The following is a 17384-nucleotide window of genomic DNA, read 5'->3' on the forward strand; positions in this document are numbered from 1 at the left end:
CCACTTTAATTACAGACAGGACAAAGAACAGTCCTAAACCCAAAACCAGAGATTCTGGATTTTAAAATGTAAGAGAAGTTACTCAGAATTAAAACTCTGTCTCTAAATGCATCCCAGTGATTTTCAGCTTTTCAGATATGGTTCCTGAACAGAAAAGAGCTTTCAAGTTCATTTCTAAGTCAAAACCTAACGTGCATTTTAACACGAATCCATGATCCCCTAAAACTGGAGATGTTAAAAGAATGGAGGTACAAGAGATATGAAAAGCCTACACCTGCTGTAAGGTACTGATGCTGCAGTCCAGCACTTCAGCAGTGACAGGGACTCTGCTGTGGCTTCACAAAGCTGCAGCTTCCCAAAAAAGGGAGCAACTTGCTCTGCTGGCTATGGTCTTGTAGGCACAGGAGCTGCAGAACTTTGCCTGTGGGTGCCCAGTCCTGGGGTCTGAATCCTGGGGGTCAGCTGGACCTAAATGATGAGGCCTTGGGTAAACCAGTCCTGCACACAGACCTGTCACAGCTCCAGGAGCACAGCCCACCCTTCCAGGAGCAGCTGGAAGCTCCAGCAGCCTCACACTGGTTAACGGCAGCATCTGCGAGCAGAGTTTAAAAAACAGAACCCAACCTTCAGATGCCACACTGGGAATCCGATATCATCACCAGGAAGCAATTGCTCAGTCTGGCTGCAGCTCAGTTTTCGTGCCACTGTGTCAGGGATTTTGTTTTTATTAGAACTCCACTTGCCCCGACCATTTTATATCACTTTTGCTATGATTTATGGCAGGGCTGAGGAATACAATTACAGCAAAGTCTGAGCCAGCTGGAGATCAGGATCCAGGATAACTGCCCGCTGTACCTCTCAGCAACCAGCTTTCCTGAATGAGATGTCCTGATCACCCAGTTCCAGCCCAGCGAGCGCTCCCGGGCTGGAGTTTTCAGGAAACCTCCCACTGCAGCACCAGAACTGCTCAGAAGAGAAATGCCAGGACAAACAGGCTGCAAGGTTTTCACTAGCAAGGTCTTTCATCCATCTCAAGTTCAGGTTCATCCTAAAGACACTCAAGTTTTCTGTTCTCTGGTTTTGAGCTCCCAAGGGTGTTATGAACCTTAACACACTCGAATACACTGGGTACCTGCTTTGAGCCCTTTCCCATTTCTGGTGATTATGTGAATGAAGAGTAAATGAATGGATTCCTCCAAGAGGAAAGGAGCATCCCAACATGCAGAAACACCTCTCTCCCACAACACACCACTCCCAGCACGCCCAGGACCAGATGCATGGGCAAAGGCAAGCAGAGCTTTACCAACACTGTCACTAACGCTGGGCTTTGGTCCCCAAGAGGTGCCACAAACCAGCAGCTTTGACACCAATCCCTTTTTGATCCCAAGTTGATCTAGCTCAGCTGTGCCAATTTAGTCATTGCTTAGAGTTCCTATGACCCAGACAGATGCTGCAACACTGCAGTTCATATTTAGAGTAATGAACAAAGACTACCTAGTCTTGTTTCTTTTCCAACTTTTCTACTGGGAATTTCGCCAATCTTTTTCACCCCCTCCTCCATTCCCTGATCTCAGGCAGTTAATACTGTGCCTACAACTGCATTCCTCTTTTTTTAAAGGTTCCTTCTCTGCCTGTTTGTGCTCTCCAGCTCCATTGGAGTAGGTAGCTTTGGAAATCCAGCACTTCACGAACAGCATTAACAAAACACGCCTGGTGACAAAGGCACAGAGCTGTCAGTGATTTAAAGCCTGAACCAGAGATATCAGTTTTAAGCCTCCCTCAGTGGAACTCGGCTCAGTCTCCAGTGCCACTCAGACACTCAGCATCTCTCAGCCAGTTTGTTGGGGTTTTTTTTAATCCTGAGGCACAGCGCCCTCAAATGGCTCAGGAGCAAAGGCTGGAGCCCTGAGGGCAGAGCATGAACTGCTTCTCACTGCAGTTTAAGGCTAAACCTCCATCAACAAGTCTGTCTCAACAAGCAGCACACACCCCAGGATACACATCCCAGGACCACGTGCTGGGAATCAAAGCTTAACGCCCCGCTGACTTCCTGAAGTACTTCCAAGTTATCAGCAATAATTGCACACTACTCATCGTCTCAGTCTTCACCCCTGAGAAACTTTCTGTCCCACACAAGATCACCTGCTCCTACCAGCACGCTCAGAGGAGAACCAGGCCCTGCAGAGCCACCTACAGCCTCAGGTAGACAAATCCTGACACGTGTGGTAGGAGAAACATTCCTGAGTGGGATGGTTCCTCCAGCCACTCCATAGCACCAGGTGTCCTCACACTGCTGCTCCCACCCAGCGCCCCGACACCGACGGCAGGAGCCAGGTGGGAAGGGCTGAGGAGCTGCACAGCTGCGGCTGGAGTGACCCAGGCGGCCAAATCACCCACAGCGGGACTCAGCCACCTGCCCGACGGGGACACAAAATGTTCCCTCTGCCAGGACACTCCTCTGCAGCACCCTCAGACCCTGCCACCCACCCAGAGCAGAGCCGCGGGAGCTGAGGCTCCTCAGGGATGGCTGGGGCTGGGGCAGCTCCACAGTGGAGAGCTAGGGCGAGGTGAGGGCACAGGAGGGTCCCTGCGCTGAGGGGAGGCGAGGCAGGGGCATCCCTCATCACTCCGGCTGAGGGGAAGAGCCCGGTGGAGGGGAGGCTGCCTGCACCGAGGGGAGCGGGGCGGGATGTCAGTACCAGCCCTGCGCAGGTGCTGAGGGAGGCGAAGGAGTCGCTGCGGTTCAGCGCCCGTCCCGTGTAGAAGCAGAGCCGCTCCCGCGGGGGCCGCCGCTGCTCCCCGGGCCGCTGCTCCACCGCGAAGCCCCGGGCCAGGAATCGCAGGTCGCGGCGGAGGTGCAGGTACAGCTCGGCGCCGGCGGCGGGCAGGCGGAGCAGCACAGCCTCCTCCTCCTCCTCCTCCTCCTCCGGCCGCGGCAGCGCCCGCCGGCGCCGGGGGCCGCCGCGATCCCCTCCGGGCGGCAGCAGGTGGATCTTCTCCAGCGGCACTCGCTCCGGGATCACCACTTCCAGCTCCGCTCCGCCAGCTGCAGGCGAGAAGGAGACAGGCTCAGGCGCTCGCACCCCGACGGGGCGAACGCCGGGGTCCCGCGGGCCGGGACCCCCGCACCGAACCGGGACAGCCCCGCGCTCGGGTTCCGGCGCTGGGAACTCCGAACGGGCTGCGGGGACAATGGAGCCGGCGGAGCGGAGGGGTTTATTGCTCCCTTTATACACACATATTAGAGACAGGAACGTGCAGGGAGGAGAGGAATAAAGCAAACGCTAAAGCTACTTGTATCATTAAATACATATATATATATATATATATATATATATAGCTCAGACACAAGCATCGCATTTCACCAACCCCAATAAAAATCTGCAGGGAGAAGGGGAAAAGCAGAGCGAGCCGCAGACGCAGCCAAGGACAGTCAGCAGCTTTCCACATGGAACGCTCCGGCAGCAGCAGCAGCGGCAGCAGCGGGAGGACAGGAAAAGAAAACAGAAAAGCTCAGAGCGATTCATCCCGCAGGCAGGGGGATGCGGTGCGCGCCCCGCGCCCGCACGCTGCCGCCCGCGGCCGGACCCGCGGCGCGGGGCGCGCCTCGTCAGGACAGCCGGGAGCCCGGGGAGCGCTACCTGTGCCGGCGTGCAGTCCGCAGAGCAGCAGGCAGGGCACGACGAGGGGCAGGAGGCAGCCGTCGAACATCGTCGTGCGGGCGGCGGGGCCGAGCGCGGAGCGCGGCGGCGGCTGCGGGAGCGCGGCCCGAGTGCGCCCTGCCCGCCCCCGGCGCAGCCGCGCGCGCCCGGACACGCCCCCCCCGCGCGGCTCCGCGCGCCCATTGGGCGGCCGCGCCCGCCGGGACACGCCCCGCGCGCCCCCATTGGCTGCGGGCCGGCGGGGAGGGCGCACGTGCGCGGGGGGGGAGGGGGGCGGCCGGCAGGGGGCGCCCTCTCCTGCCCCGGGAGCGGAGCCTGAGGGAGCCCCGGAGGGACCCCGGGAGGGACCCCCGGCTGGGTCTGAGGGAGCCCCGGCTGGGTCTGAGGGAGCCCCGGCTGGGTCTGAGGGAGCCCCGGGAGGGACCCCGGGAGGGACCCCCGGCTGGGTCTGAGGGAGCCCAGCCCGGTACTGAAGGAGCCGAGGCCGGGTCGGGAAGCGGGGCCCGCTCCGCTGTGGCCGTGGAGCCCCTGAGAAGATCCCACCCGGATCACCACGGGGCTCTGGTACAGGGCAGCCCGCTGCTGGTCTGCCCCGTCACGTTTTCACAGAATCACAGAACCTGCCGACTTGGAAGGGACCCACAAGGATTGTACAGTCCGACTCCTGGCCCTTCACAAGCCCATCCCCAAGGGTCACACCATGCACCTGAGAGGATCATCCAAACGCTCCTTGAGCCCTGGCAGCCTTGGTGCTGTGCCCACTGCCCTGGGCAGCCTGTTCAGTGCCCAACATCCTCTGGGGAAAGAACCTTCTAATATCCACAACGTGACACAACTCCAGGACCTTCCCTCAGCTCCTGTCCCTGGTCCCCACAGAGCAGAAATCGGTACCTGCCCCTCCTCTTCCCTTCCCCAGGAAGCTGTAACTGCACTGAGGTCTCCCCTCAGTCTCCTCCAGCTGAACACACCAAGTGCCCTCAGTGTCCTCACACGGCTTCCCCTCCAGGCCCTTCACCATCTTCATTGTCCTCCTTTGGACACTCTCTAATTGCTTAATATCTATCTTTTACTGTGGTGACTTAAACTGCACCCAATATTCAAGGTGAGGCCACCCTGGTGCAGAGCAGAGCAGGACAATCCCCTCCCTTGACCGGCTGCGTTACCCCTTTTTCATCACCAAAACGATTTTGACACTGCTATGGAAGCTCACTTGAAAAACTCACCTATTCTTTCCCTCCATCATCTGCAGGATCAATCCCGGGGCTCAGAGGACCAGGAAAAAACCAAAGTTGGCAATATCACAGAATCACAGGTCATGTTGGGGCATCTGGTCCCACTTCCCTGCTTAAGCAGAGTCGCCTTAGAATACAACATATGAGCACACAAAGATTTTGGGCAGTGATCTCACATACTCCTGAAGCACTTACCACATGGATAAAACAAAAAACAAGTGCATAAAGCTCAAGAGAGATAAAAATTCCCACTTTCACTGAGGTCCTGCAGCCACCAGAGCTCCTTCCCACCTGGTTGGGCCACATCCTGCAAGTCCTCAGCTGTGCAGGAGTCAGGAAAAGCCAGCTTGGACGAGGGCTGTTGAAAGCAGTAGGGTGATTTCCAAGAGCAAAAGGTTTCCACTGCATTCAGTGGGCTTTGGATTGGATCCTGGCATGGCTGAGTGGTGGAAGGCAGTCAAGACCCAACCTGTTAGCAGCTTTAAACTTTGGTGGCCCAGCAGAGCAGTGTCTTAGACTTTAAACTTCTGCAAAAATCTGCAACTTTGTTCCTGAAATTGTAGAAGAATTCAAAGGAAGACCCATAAAAGAGTGTGAATGACTCTGGCAGATCTCCCTGCAGCACTTCCACCAGAGTTGTCCGGAGCAGTGCTAACAGTGGTAATGGCTTTGAGTCACAAGCAAGAGGAATTAGATTTGGATGCTCATCCCTGGGAGGGCAGGAAGCTGGGGGAGTGCTGAGAAAAGGGCTGTTTGAATTTAGGAAGAGGGCTGGTGAGAGACATGAGTGTGTTCATACCTTTTTTCTTTCTTCCAGGCATCGGACAGGCAGAAAGAAGCACGTTTTCCTTGAGAGCTGCTCCTGTACAAGGAGAGAGGCAGTTTGAGATCAGGTGAGATTTAACAGCTCTCTGTTTCCCTCTCTCTTTCAAGGCTCGCTCTGCTCTCTAATAAGAAGTTCCTAAAGAAAAGGGACTGGCCCAGATTCATTCAAGGGAGACAAAAACTCACTTTGGGGCTGCCTTGCTCTGTGTCAATAGTGTAACATAACATGGAAAACAAAACCTCAGAGCCTGAAATTCCCTCCTGACCTGCTGTGAACCAGCAATCTCAGTGTGTCCCCCCAGGGCCAGGGCTCTGGCTGGCACAGCAGCTCCCCCACAGCCCTTCCACCCGTGGCAACCCTCCACTCCTGAGAACCACGAGGCAATTTGATTTGTGAGCTGCCAAACCTGGCCTGAGCCCTCAACAGCCACGTTTAAACCCAGACCACCAGCTGACTTCATTTGCTGAGGGATCAGAGCTGGTGCCTTGTCTCTGCCCTCAGAAGGGTTTGATGGGGAAGGGGGGGGCTTAGGTTTGTTTAACTTTCTAGTAGATCCTTTCTCCCACCTTCCAAAGTCCTCTGCCAAAACATAATAACAATACAGAGAAAGAATAAATTTAATAGTGTGGGGGAAGAGAGGCACTAATAAAGAGAAGTCTGTAACTTACTGCATGGAAGAACTCGCTCAGTGGCTGGGCTGGCTGGCACAGACTGCACTGGAGCAGGGATACTCCCTGTGGAGCATCCCAGACTTTCAGAGCATCTGGAGAGGAGCCCAGGAGGCTGCAACGCCCCATGACAGGGGCAACATCCCAGGCAGACCTCGGTGCTGGAGCCAGGAGCGAGGGACAAGCCCCCAGAGGTACCCACACAACAAAAGAGGAATCTGTCTTAGGAGTTGGGTTTATTGCATCCAAATCCCAAAGCTCCAGTGAGACACAGACTCTCTTTATTAATTGAACACCACGGGCTTTTCAGAAATGCCTCGAAACTGTTCCTGATAAGGATAAACTCGTGTGGCTGGAGGGGGCTGTGGTCCTGCTGTGGAGGTTGCACTGCTCCCCTGCTGCCAGCCCGTGTGTGGGGAGGTGTTTCTCCTCTCACCATCACAGAGCTGGATTTGGCCCTGCAGTTCCTAGGAAACAAGCCCTCTCCCCCCTCCGAAAATGGTGTTGTATTTTTTTCTTTCAATTTTAAACGTACGGCGAGGAAGCCAAGTTTCATGGCCATTATTGCACAGTTAATAACCCTTTGGAGACTGCAGACATGTGTTATATCCATCTTCCCGAGCAGTCACTTGGCTCACTGCCTGGAAAATGCCAGCATGGGAAGGGTTAACTTGGCCACTGCTCAGCCTTCTCCCCTCTCTCCAGCCACCCTTTTCCAAACCCTTCCTGTCCTGGTCCTAAGTGGGCAATCCCAACCTCACAGGTGCTGCTCTGCTGCTGGGACACTCTGATGCTTTCCCTGCTCTCCATGCAGCTCCTCTCCTGCTGGGACACTCCAATACCTTCCCTGCTCTCCCTGCAGCTCCTCTCCTCACCAAGGTCTTTGGGCATCCAGAATTTCTTCCCCTCCAGAGGCTGCAGAGCTTGGCCAGGCTGGTCAGGCATGGTCCTGACAGGTGCTGCTGTTACCTGTGCAAATGACCCCCCAAAAAACCACGAGCCAGTTTTAATGACAAGTAGGGACCAACAAAAGCTCTTTTGTAATTTAAAACCATCAACCAAATAAACACAAGTAGTTCCAGAGGTGCCAGCAGTGGGTTTCCTACAGACTGGCTTTACAGAGGGAGCCAGAGGTTCCATTAAAGCTTCTTCCCTGGATACAGGGTGTTCCAGGCTGTGCTGCTTCATGTTGGGCTCACTTCTTACAGGTGGTCTCAAGGATCTTTAGGGTCTTTTTCAACCTAAACGATTCTAAGTGGAGTCTCCAGTGTCTGGAACAGTTCATGCAGCCCTCAGCAGAGGCAGTCAGGAGGCTTTTCCTTCCAGCAGACTGAATTCTTCCAAGCCTGCAAGAGAAAAGCTCCCTCTGGGACATCTCTGTCAAGTCTGGCTGAAAATGGACAGTCTGTTCATGAGCTCCTGGGGATAAAGAGCAGAAAGAAAAGTGACTGTGACACTGGAGGTGGCACCTGTGTCCTCAGGGGAGCACCCAGCCTGCTTCAGCTCAGGTAAGTCCAAGGCAGGAGTCCCTGTTAATCAGGGAGTTTATTCACGGGCTGACAGGGTCCCTTTTGTCACAGGGAGTGTCCTTCCACCGACTGTGTCTGTCGGACAAACAGCCAGTGCATTCCATGAGGTTTTCCATGAAGATCCTCCCCACAGACACTTCCCCCCTGCCTATCTCCAGCAGTGGGGAAAAACACCCTATTTCCATGGAAAGCAGAGAAAACAGAAGGAACCCAACCACTCCTGTGGGATGGGGGCTGAGGAATGGACTCCTGAAATCCCAGGCTCACTTCACACCTGCCCCCACGAGATGGAGGTCTGGGACATTCCCACCCTGGTGCTGCTCCTGCCTGTACAAAACCTCCCAGGCCTCCTTGCTGCCCATTTGGAGGGATCAGGGGGCGAGAGGAGTCAGGGATGGGACAGCACGTGCTCCCATGGGAGCTGCTCACCTGCAGGGGGGCAGGAGAATCCGCTCCCTCCCACAGGCAGCGCTGCCTGCAGAAATGTCACTGTCCCCCCACCTCCAGCCTGGCCATGGTGGGGCTTTTGACCACAGACAGGGCCAGTGCAGGGGCTCTGTGGGATGGGAGAGCTGTGCAGATACCATCACCCAGGCCACTCACGTCACTCCCCAGGCATGCGGGGACAGGGGACAAAGGAAAGAGCTCTCGTTGTTTGGGGCTGACCCTAAAGTTCAGCCAGGCTTTTCATGAAGTCCAGTGTTGCCACTTCTGGTGATGTTATCAGGAACCTGGGAATAGCTGGCACTTTCTTTTGTTCCGATTTACGGTTTGTTTGGGTTTTTCCTCTCCAGACCTTGGCTCCTGCAATCACGAGATTGATTTCTCATTTAACTCCATCACTCCGTGTTTGACCCCCTGACAGGCTGGGAAATGTGAGCTGTGGGAAGCCTGGAGGTTTATTGCCCAGGAGCAAATTAAGAAGTTCTCAACCATGGGATTGTTAAAAATAATCCTTTCTCAAAAAATTTTGCTGTTGCTTCATTTTTTTTTTGGTATGAAGGCAAAAGTTCTGAATGCTTGGAGCTGACACCAGCAAAGCCCTTCATGCAGACACCACCTCCCTCTGTCCCTGCACTCTTCCTCATCTGGCCATATCCGTATCCAACACCTGCCTTGGACAAGGATCATCCCCCAAACCCACATATTCCATATAAGGCTCCTCCTTCTCTGTGTATTCCTTGCAGCAGGGCACAAGGAGCCAGAGGGGGAGGTTTGTAAGGCAGGAAGGTGGTGCATGGCTTGGAAGAGGGACAGAGGCGATGCCAAGGGCAGGCACAAGGCAGGTCATCCATCTGCAGGGATGGCTACTGGAGCCTGGACCTGGTGGCCCAGTGCAACTGCACAGACCTAAAGCGGCTCCTTTTCCCCCTTGAAAGCACTAATAAGAGGAACTGCTGACTTAAAACACTCTTAATAATGTTTTGCTATTTCTTTAACACCTCTCCCTGGAGCGCTCTCTCCTCCCTTCACAGCGTCTTGGCCAATTGCACTTGCAAAACAAACACAACACTCGATATCCCCACGAGCGCCCATTGCCGGGTCAGGGGCCCACGGCAGGAGGGGGCTCCGAGGTGGGTCACGGCACGGGAGCAGGCTCTGCTCCAGCCAGGAAGGCCCCTTCCTGTCCCTGGAGATGGGAAACCACAGCCAGGCACTGTGGGGGGGACAGGCCAAGGTGGGAAGGGCTGTGCCCCAGGCCCAGGCACCGCTGGATGGTGGCACAGAGCTGGGGAAGGGCTGTGTCCCAAGGCCCAGCCCCTCTGGCCCCCTGTTTTACAGGGTCTGTAAAACACCCCTTTTCCCTTGTGGAAGTCAAACAGCCCCAAGCCCGTGTGCTCAGGTCACTAGGGCTCTGGACTTTTGCTGTCTAACCCTTCTTTTGTCTCATATTCAAGCTTTGTCAAAACATTTGAACTTTTACAGCAATCCAGCAATCAAAAACCTCCACCTTTTATCCATGAGCAGTGACAGGACCAGCAACATTCAGAGTTACTCCTCCCCTCAGGACCAATTCTTTACTGTAGTTTGTGGCGATTTTCCTCGTTGCTCCCAGTTTGGATGCAGAGCTGTGCAGAAATTTTACTGCAATGCCATTGACAGAGGCAGTGCAGAGTTCACAGCACAAAACCTCTGACTGCCCTCTCCCCATTCCTGGCTGCTCTGCACTTCCCCCCTTCTGGACCAGTTGGTCCAGAACCTCTCCCTGACACTCCAAAGTGAGTCAGGAAATTCCCCAGTGCTGTCCCACAAACCCAGCAGGAAGGGAGCTGGGGGCACTCAGCCTCGAGCTCCTGCTGTCCCACAGCCTTTACTCTGAGCTCCACAGCCTGGAGATGCAAACTGGCATGTCTGGTTGTAGGATCATAGAATCCTAGACTGGTTTGAGTTGGAAAGGACCTTGAAGATCATCTGGGTCCAACGTTCCCGCTGCGGGCAGGGACACCAGGTAGCTCAGGGCCCCATCCAACCTAGCCTTGGTCAACTGATGTTGACATGAATGTTGGGTGTGTAGCTTAGGGGTCACTTGGAGCACCTATTGGGGAAAACAGCCCCATGTTCTGGGCTCTTGAGCTGCCCTGAAGTACCAAAAGCGTGTTTGTTCTCAGGGGACAAGGGAGCAGGGCAGGCAGGACGTGCTGTGACCACTGCAGGGCCACATTTACACCTTGACAGGGGTTGTGCCTGTCACCCCCTCCTAAGGGACAGCAAGGGCTGCCTTTTCCTCCACAGCCAGCGAGGAAACCCAGCTGCCCACGTCAGCACAGCCTGCCTGGAGTCACTGGGTGGGAAGGGCCAGATGGGGGGCAGTGCAGGGTCTGGAGGGAGCAACGCTCCTTAATCTGACACACATCCTGCTCCTAATCAGCAACAGCCACCAGTACCTCATCCCAGCCCATTTGGGGCCAATATTGTCATTTTTTTGCAAGGCCCTACAGTGACCCAGGAACAGAGTGGAGATGCTCCTCTGATGCTGGATCCTCTCTCCCAGCAGAGCTGGCAGCTCCCTTTGGCTTGGTCACAAGTGTTTGTTCGGAACAGCAAAACATCAGCGTCACTCCAGGACCGCTCCAGTGCCGGCTGTCGGGATTCCTGGGCTGGACACAGGCAGGAAAGGAGAGGAGGTGTTTTCAGGGCACCTGCTGGCAGTGAGGATTCCCACTGGCACCATCTGTGAGCTGGGATGGAGGGAACTGCACCCACAGCTGGGCACAGCCCATGGAAAACCCCTGATGGAGAGTGCCAGGCAGGCAACCTCGGAGCTCCAACCAGCAAGTCAAATCCAGCACTCCTGGCTCTGAACAGGAATCCTAGGGAAGAGCTGGGCTCACATGGGAACCACAGAGGCTGCCACCCACATTCCACTCTGTCCAAGCCCTCCTGTCCATCCACAGCCATGGACAAAGCCCATGGAAATTTTTCATCCTGCTATCAAAGCAAAGCAGTTCCCAGCTCTCTGCACAGCCATAGCTGAGCACAGCCTGACCATGAGGGCTGTGCCAAACGGGATTAAAGGAGCTTCTTTAGACCAAGGGATCCCTTCTCCCTGCTGATGCTCATGGGGAGTGTGGAGTGTGCAGGCTGTGTGTGCTTGGGCCATTGCAGCCAGGGCTCAGCACAGCTGGGAACCCCTCAGGGTCACAGCTTTCCTGGAGCCCAAGCCCAGAATTTCCTCCTGGCAGAAACCAGCCACAGCAGCAGTAAAGCAAGGAATACACACTGAGATCCTGAGACATCCCTGGGGAAAAACCCCCAGAACTCATAGATTTTGGTCTTAATTGTTTGTCTCTGCTCTGCATTTATAAAAAACCCATTTTGTCCAGCATTTAACACTTTAATGGGTGCTCAGCCTGAGGCTGCAGAAACCACTGCTTATGTGCATTGAAGAGGTTTGGGAACAGCTTTCTACAGGGAGCACTTCTCAGTGGTGACTCCTGACAGTGCATTGAGTTTTGGAGGTGTTTTAGGGCACATTAGGGGAGGTGATGTCCCACTGCTCCCCCCTTTGCACATGCACGTGCTGGACCTGGCCCAAACCCTCCCACCCTCAGAGCTTCGCTTCGTTGTTTGGCAATGGTGCAAAACACAGAGCACCTCGTTTGTTTGGGGTGGAGAGCCTGTTCCCGAGGTGGGACAGCACCACTGGAATGGCACTGTAACCCTCGTTATTCCGAGATTTACCGTCCTCCTTTGCATTACAGACATCAAGGATCTGGTTAAGAAAGGGGCTTCACTCACTGCCAGCCACAGCCTCTGTGGTTTGGTGAGTGTGCAGTTCAAAGAGACCATATGAAAAGATACAAGCAGTAAAGCAGCATCAGAGCAGATTTAACATCCTTTCTTTCCCAGCCCTCTCCCAGATATGCCAGGCCCAGCCCCAAGGGAGTCAGCAGGACAGTGCTGCACCTCTGGGAAAATGGCCAGAGGTGACACCCAGGCAGATGCCAATCCTTGGGGTCCCCTGGACTGGAACCAAACCCCTGGGACTGGAACTGGTACCAAACACTCTCAGCAAAATTTGTAAGCGCTCTTTCCCCAGCGACACACCAGACATGCGTTTCACAGGCAGAGATCGACCGAGTGGAAAGGGCCAGCTGCCAGAGTTTAGCGCCCCGATATTCAACCGAATCTCTGTTTCCAGGGGCAAAAGGACGGACAGCAGCGCTCCCCGGAGCCGTGTCCCGACGGGAGCCGTGTCCTGCTATTGCCACCTCGTGGGGCCTCGCAGCAATGACCAGGTCACCACCGCGGGGACGGCACAGGGAGGGACCGGGATGTTCCCAGCAGCGCTCCCAGGGCAGCCAGAACCGACGGGGAAGCAATCCCCGGGTTCGCTAAAAGCTGTGCATTCCCCGCAGAATCGTGGGGCTATAGAACAGTCCTCACTTCAGGCCAAAGGGCCTCCTGCTACGGTGTCCTGTGCTCTGCTCAAGGGACATCCTTGCAGGATCCAAAGGGTTCAAAAAAAGCTCCAAACACAACCCCTCCCTGACCTCACTGCCCCTTACAATAGGGAAATGTGTGAGACATTCTTTGGTTGCTGAATAATTCCTCCTCTAAACAGCAAAGGAACTAGGTAGGATTTGCACGGCCTGATAAGACTCAGCACAACCTGATAAGATTTAGCTCCTGCTTCCCACAGATTCTTGTCCTGAAATGCCAGGAGTTCTCCTGCACTGTTCACAGCCCACAACACAACCCAGACACTCACCCATAGGTGCACTAGGAAGGCCTTTCAGCAGCTTTCTTCTGCTCTGGGTTGCAGAAAGCAAACACAGAAATCTTCCAGGAGCCCTTCTAGGACTTCTGGGACTCTCAGTCAGCCAGGAAAAGCACCAAACCAACGCTGAGGTCCAAGGGGGAGTCAGGCTCCCCCAGCAACTGGAGGTGACCCGTGGGGTTGTTGCCACAGCTGCAGGTCTGCTGGGCTCCACTGGGCTCCTGGCCCAGCCCCAGCCAGTCCCTCCCTGTCCCCTCACTCACATACTGGGAGCTTCCTAAAGGAGCCTTTCCCAGATCCTCCTGCCTTCCCTCCTGCTCTGGGAGCTCATTGTTTGGGCTCGGCCTCAAAGGGCTGGTGCTCAGGGAAAGGAATTGTCCTGGAGGCAGAGCTCTCTGCTGGAAGTGAGATTTCTGCCTTGGAAAGGGAGGACTGCTTTCCCAGGAATGTCTTCCAAAGGATACGTGACCAGTTTGGGAAGAGGTGAAGGTGAGTGTCCTGCAGACAGAAGATCTCATTTCCCAGGGAGGATCCTGCTCCTGGGGCTGTGCCCTGGCCACAGGAACTCTGGATCCAATTCTCATCAGTGTCATGGGAAAAGCTCCTGTGAATTTCAGTGGGAATTTAATCACCTATTTTACTGCTCAACTTAAAACTTCTTTTAGACCAACTTCTTTTGTGGGAGGAAAACTACAGACTTTTTCACCACCTGAAACAACTGCCTGGGAGCTGTTTCTTCCCACCCGGCTCAAAGCAGAGTAATATTCCGTAATATTCCAGGCTGCAAGGCCATGCTTCTTGCACTTCAAAGCCACTGTGGAGAGGGTTTATACTTGTTATTCCACTTAATGTTCCTGACTTTGAAACGATTATGGGGTCTCCTCTGAATGCTTTATGGGGTAACAAAACTCAGGAGAACAGGGCTCTCTCCAGCTGAGTAAATAGAAGCTATTTTCATAAATCTTCGGACTATTGGAACATCAACAACATTATCCTATGTGGGTTGTTATGACTTTGTGTTTGCAGAGTCCTCTGCTGAAGCTCAGACTGGTGCTTTCAGCCTTGCCTTCTGTTGAGGCACAAACTTCAGGTAGTCCCACAGGGGGTTCTTTCAGTCAAATAAACTCTCAGAGCCTCAGCTGAAGCTCCCTGGGTGGAGTTCACACTGCTGTGATCACCTCCCTTTCCTCGACCGGGAATCCCAGTCCTTGACAAGGGATTGATGGCAGGGCTTCACCTCTTCCCTGCCATGCTGGCCCCTCGAGGACCACCTTGCTGTCCCTGATGGCCACCAGGCAGATTCCAGGCATTTCCCGAGCAGAAATCCCACTCTCAGTGGGAATACAGGTGCTCAGCAGGGAATGTCACCCCTGCCCGCTGGGGATGTGCTGCTCTTCAACGCCACAGCTGGGGAAAGTGCCTGTGGAGGTGGTGTTTTTCTTCCTAAATCAGCAACTTCTTTTTTTTATTCTTCACAGTTTGCAAGTTGCTTGTGGCCAAAACTCACACAGCCCTGCTCGATTTGTTTTCCATCTACTTTATTCTTCCTCATAAGCTTAAAAAAAAAAAAAGAAATAAAGAATTCAGCTAATAAAACCCAAGCATTCTGCTGCAGTTCATTATTTGGGCTGGAACACCTTCCCTTATGTTTGTTTGCCCGTGGGAGGAGATGGCAAGTCAGAACCTCTGCGATCCTCCCAGCCGGGGAGGCACAAATGGGAAGAAGAAATATGGAACAGCTTTTCAGCTGACACAAATCTGCACAGCTTGTTTTCCACTGAGCTTTCCTGCTTTTGCCAGCTGAAGATCCACGTCTGAGCTGCCTCAAGAGTTCTTAGGATGAGCCACTGATAATCCCACCTCAGAAACCAGCTGAGTAGAGATACAACCTCGTTTAACATTCCAGAGGGAGAAGTTCCTGGTGAACATGGGAGCACTGTCAGGTACTTGAATCAAAGCATAAATCTTGAATAATACAAATGATGGATGAGGCCCCCATTAATTTTCCTTCCTCTCCGTTCATTAATTGTTCAGGAAAACACAAGTTCATTTACAGCCATGGCTGTTACCTCTTATGAAGATTGTGGGTCATCCACCTTTTCCCAGGCAAGGGAAAAACCTGGAAGAGTAAGGAATTCATTCCTGAATGGGCTCTCCTTGGAAAGCTGGGAGGGAACGGACAGGGAAAACAAGGAAATCCTCACCTGTTTTTAAAAAATATTTATTTGTAATGTGTGTCACAACTGACCAGGCAAAGTCAGTGGTGTTAAGAACAACAAAAAAAGATAATTGTACCAAATAATATGAATTGACAAAATGAGCTGTGCAGAGCAAAGGAGATCTGTAAATCAAATCCAGAGCAGGCTGGTAAATCTAAGCATGAAATCAGTAGGGAGGCAGCGCAGGACACATGGACAGGAATACCTGAACCAAAGGCAGAGAAATGAAATGGAACAGAAGAGCTTCCCCTGAGTCTGATGGACTAAGATTTGATTTTCAGTCTATGACTACCAGAAATATTTTGGCATGGTCAGACTGACCCAGCAAAGCCAGAAGCACTGTACCATCCCACTGGCCCAGGCCACACTTTGTGAAATGGTGACAATGACATGGCAGAGTCTGTCTGTGCTCCCAGTCACACCTACGGCTTTTCTGCACCTGCACTTGGAGGCTCCATTCACACCAAGATTATAAAAATGTTAAGGCTGAATTTTCATTGCATTGCATTGAACAGACTGAAAATCTCGAAGCACCATGACATGGATTTCTTTGGCAGGAATTGTGCCCCTGTGAGCTCAGCTTCTTGTTTCTGGGTTTCCATCAGGAAAAAGTGGAAAATGAAGCTCCCGTAACTTCAGGAATGACCAGTGTGATGTTAACAGGGGACATACACTCCAGTCCCACTGTCAGAATCCATTCCCACTTCTTTCTGTGCTGTGGGTATTTATTCCCAGTTCCCAGAGCTTTGCCTTCAGAATGTTTAGGTCTAATCCCTGTGCGTGGCCACGGCAGTAACGCCTGGGCAGGGCCCTCATGGCCTGCCCTCCACCCCCCTCACTGCAACGTGGTGCAGTTCCTTGGTGGTTTCCTGTGCCCAGACAATCTTCACCCTCAGGATGTTGTTTTCTTCCAAATTCTTCTGTACTTACCCAAATTTTGCCTCAGTGCTTTACCTTTGAGTGTATTTATCTACCTTTTGCTCTTCCTCGACGACCCCGGTTTCACATGGACTTAGAACAACAGTTCTGGCAATTAGGTTGGATAACTGCAATCCAAAATTTTTCCTAGGCAAGACTCCAATTGAGTTAATTGGCTTCAGTGGGAGACTTGTCCTGAGCAGAAAGGGCAAGGTTTGGCCTCAAGGAGACTGTAAATTCCAGTTTAAAAATCAGTAGTTGTTCAGAGGCTCATTCCTGTGACAACATCATTCTTTGTGTTTCCTCTCCTGAATTCCTTTCCTAATCATAGGAGGAAAGCTTCTGGCACCAAAATGAAATGATAATACCCTGGCCACCTCCCAAAACTCCTTTACATCTCTAAGAAAGCACCCTTGTCTCTCCAAAGGAGTGTAAAGCCTCCAAGATGCTGGATTTCCATGTTTTGTTAGGAAAAGCCAGTGTTTTTCATGTAGGCAATAAACAGGCCCTGAGATTCAACTGTGCCCCTGCCAAACTCAGCAGCTGCTTTAGATGGTCCCATCCCACCAGCACACATTTCCCATCCTCCTCAGAAGCTGTAGGCCATGCTCCTTCCTCAGTGGAATTCTCTGTGTGGTAAAACAGGCACATTTGGGGTATTACCTGGTCCAAAATGCAAGTAAAAAATCAAAACACCGCAAAAAAAACAAAGCCTCTGTTTTCTACAGCTCCTTGTACCTGCACAGGAAACACTCCTCTCCTCATATCTGAGATCCCAAACTTTTCCCCTGCTTTCAAATGCTTCAGTCACTGAATTACATCCCACTTGCCAAGGAAACCTTGGGAAAACCAGTCAGTCATGTCCCAATTCCCACCCGAGCAGCCCAAGGGGAGCGGAGCCTTCCCGGCCCGAGCGCTCTGCTCCAGGGCCCTTCCAGCCCTGCTCCCCTGGCCTCCACCAGGCTAGCTGCACCCCAGATGATCTCAGCTACTGTGGAACCACATGCAGAGCCTCTAAAACGTGTGACACCAATCATTTACGGCCTTGTGAGCTCATGCAGCTGGAAGTGGGACTGGCACCACCCTGTTTACAAGGCCCAGGCTCTCCC

At 53.3% G+C, this 17384-nt stretch overlaps 1 protein-coding gene across 1 annotated transcript in view; it reads right to left on the minus strand.

Annotated features, from left to right (window-relative positions):
- ADAMTS17 (ADAM metallopeptidase with thrombospondin type 1 motif 17) overlaps positions 1 to 7333 on the minus strand; it is a 157601-nt gene extending 150268 nt beyond the window's left edge. The window contains exons 1-4 of the mRNA XM_050309744.1: positions 7264 to 7333; positions 4133 to 4249; positions 3642 to 3959; positions 2700 to 3181 (exon numbers count right to left, since the gene is read on the minus strand). Of these exons, the coding sequence (XP_050165701.1) occupies positions 2700 to 3181; positions 3642 to 3959; positions 4133 to 4249; positions 7264 to 7333 (987 nt within the window). The remainder of the gene's footprint in view (positions 1 to 2699; positions 3182 to 3641; positions 3960 to 4132; positions 4250 to 7263) is intronic.
- Positions 7334 to 17384: the final 10051 nt, after the last annotated feature.

This window comes from Myiozetetes cayanensis, unplaced genomic scaffold (assembly GCF_022539395.1).
Source record: "Myiozetetes cayanensis isolate MyiCay16 unplaced genomic scaffold, myiCay2020 scf14, whole genome shotgun sequence".
In the NCBI taxonomy this organism is placed as follows: Eukaryota; Metazoa; Chordata; class Aves; order Passeriformes; family Tyrannidae; genus Myiozetetes; species Myiozetetes cayanensis.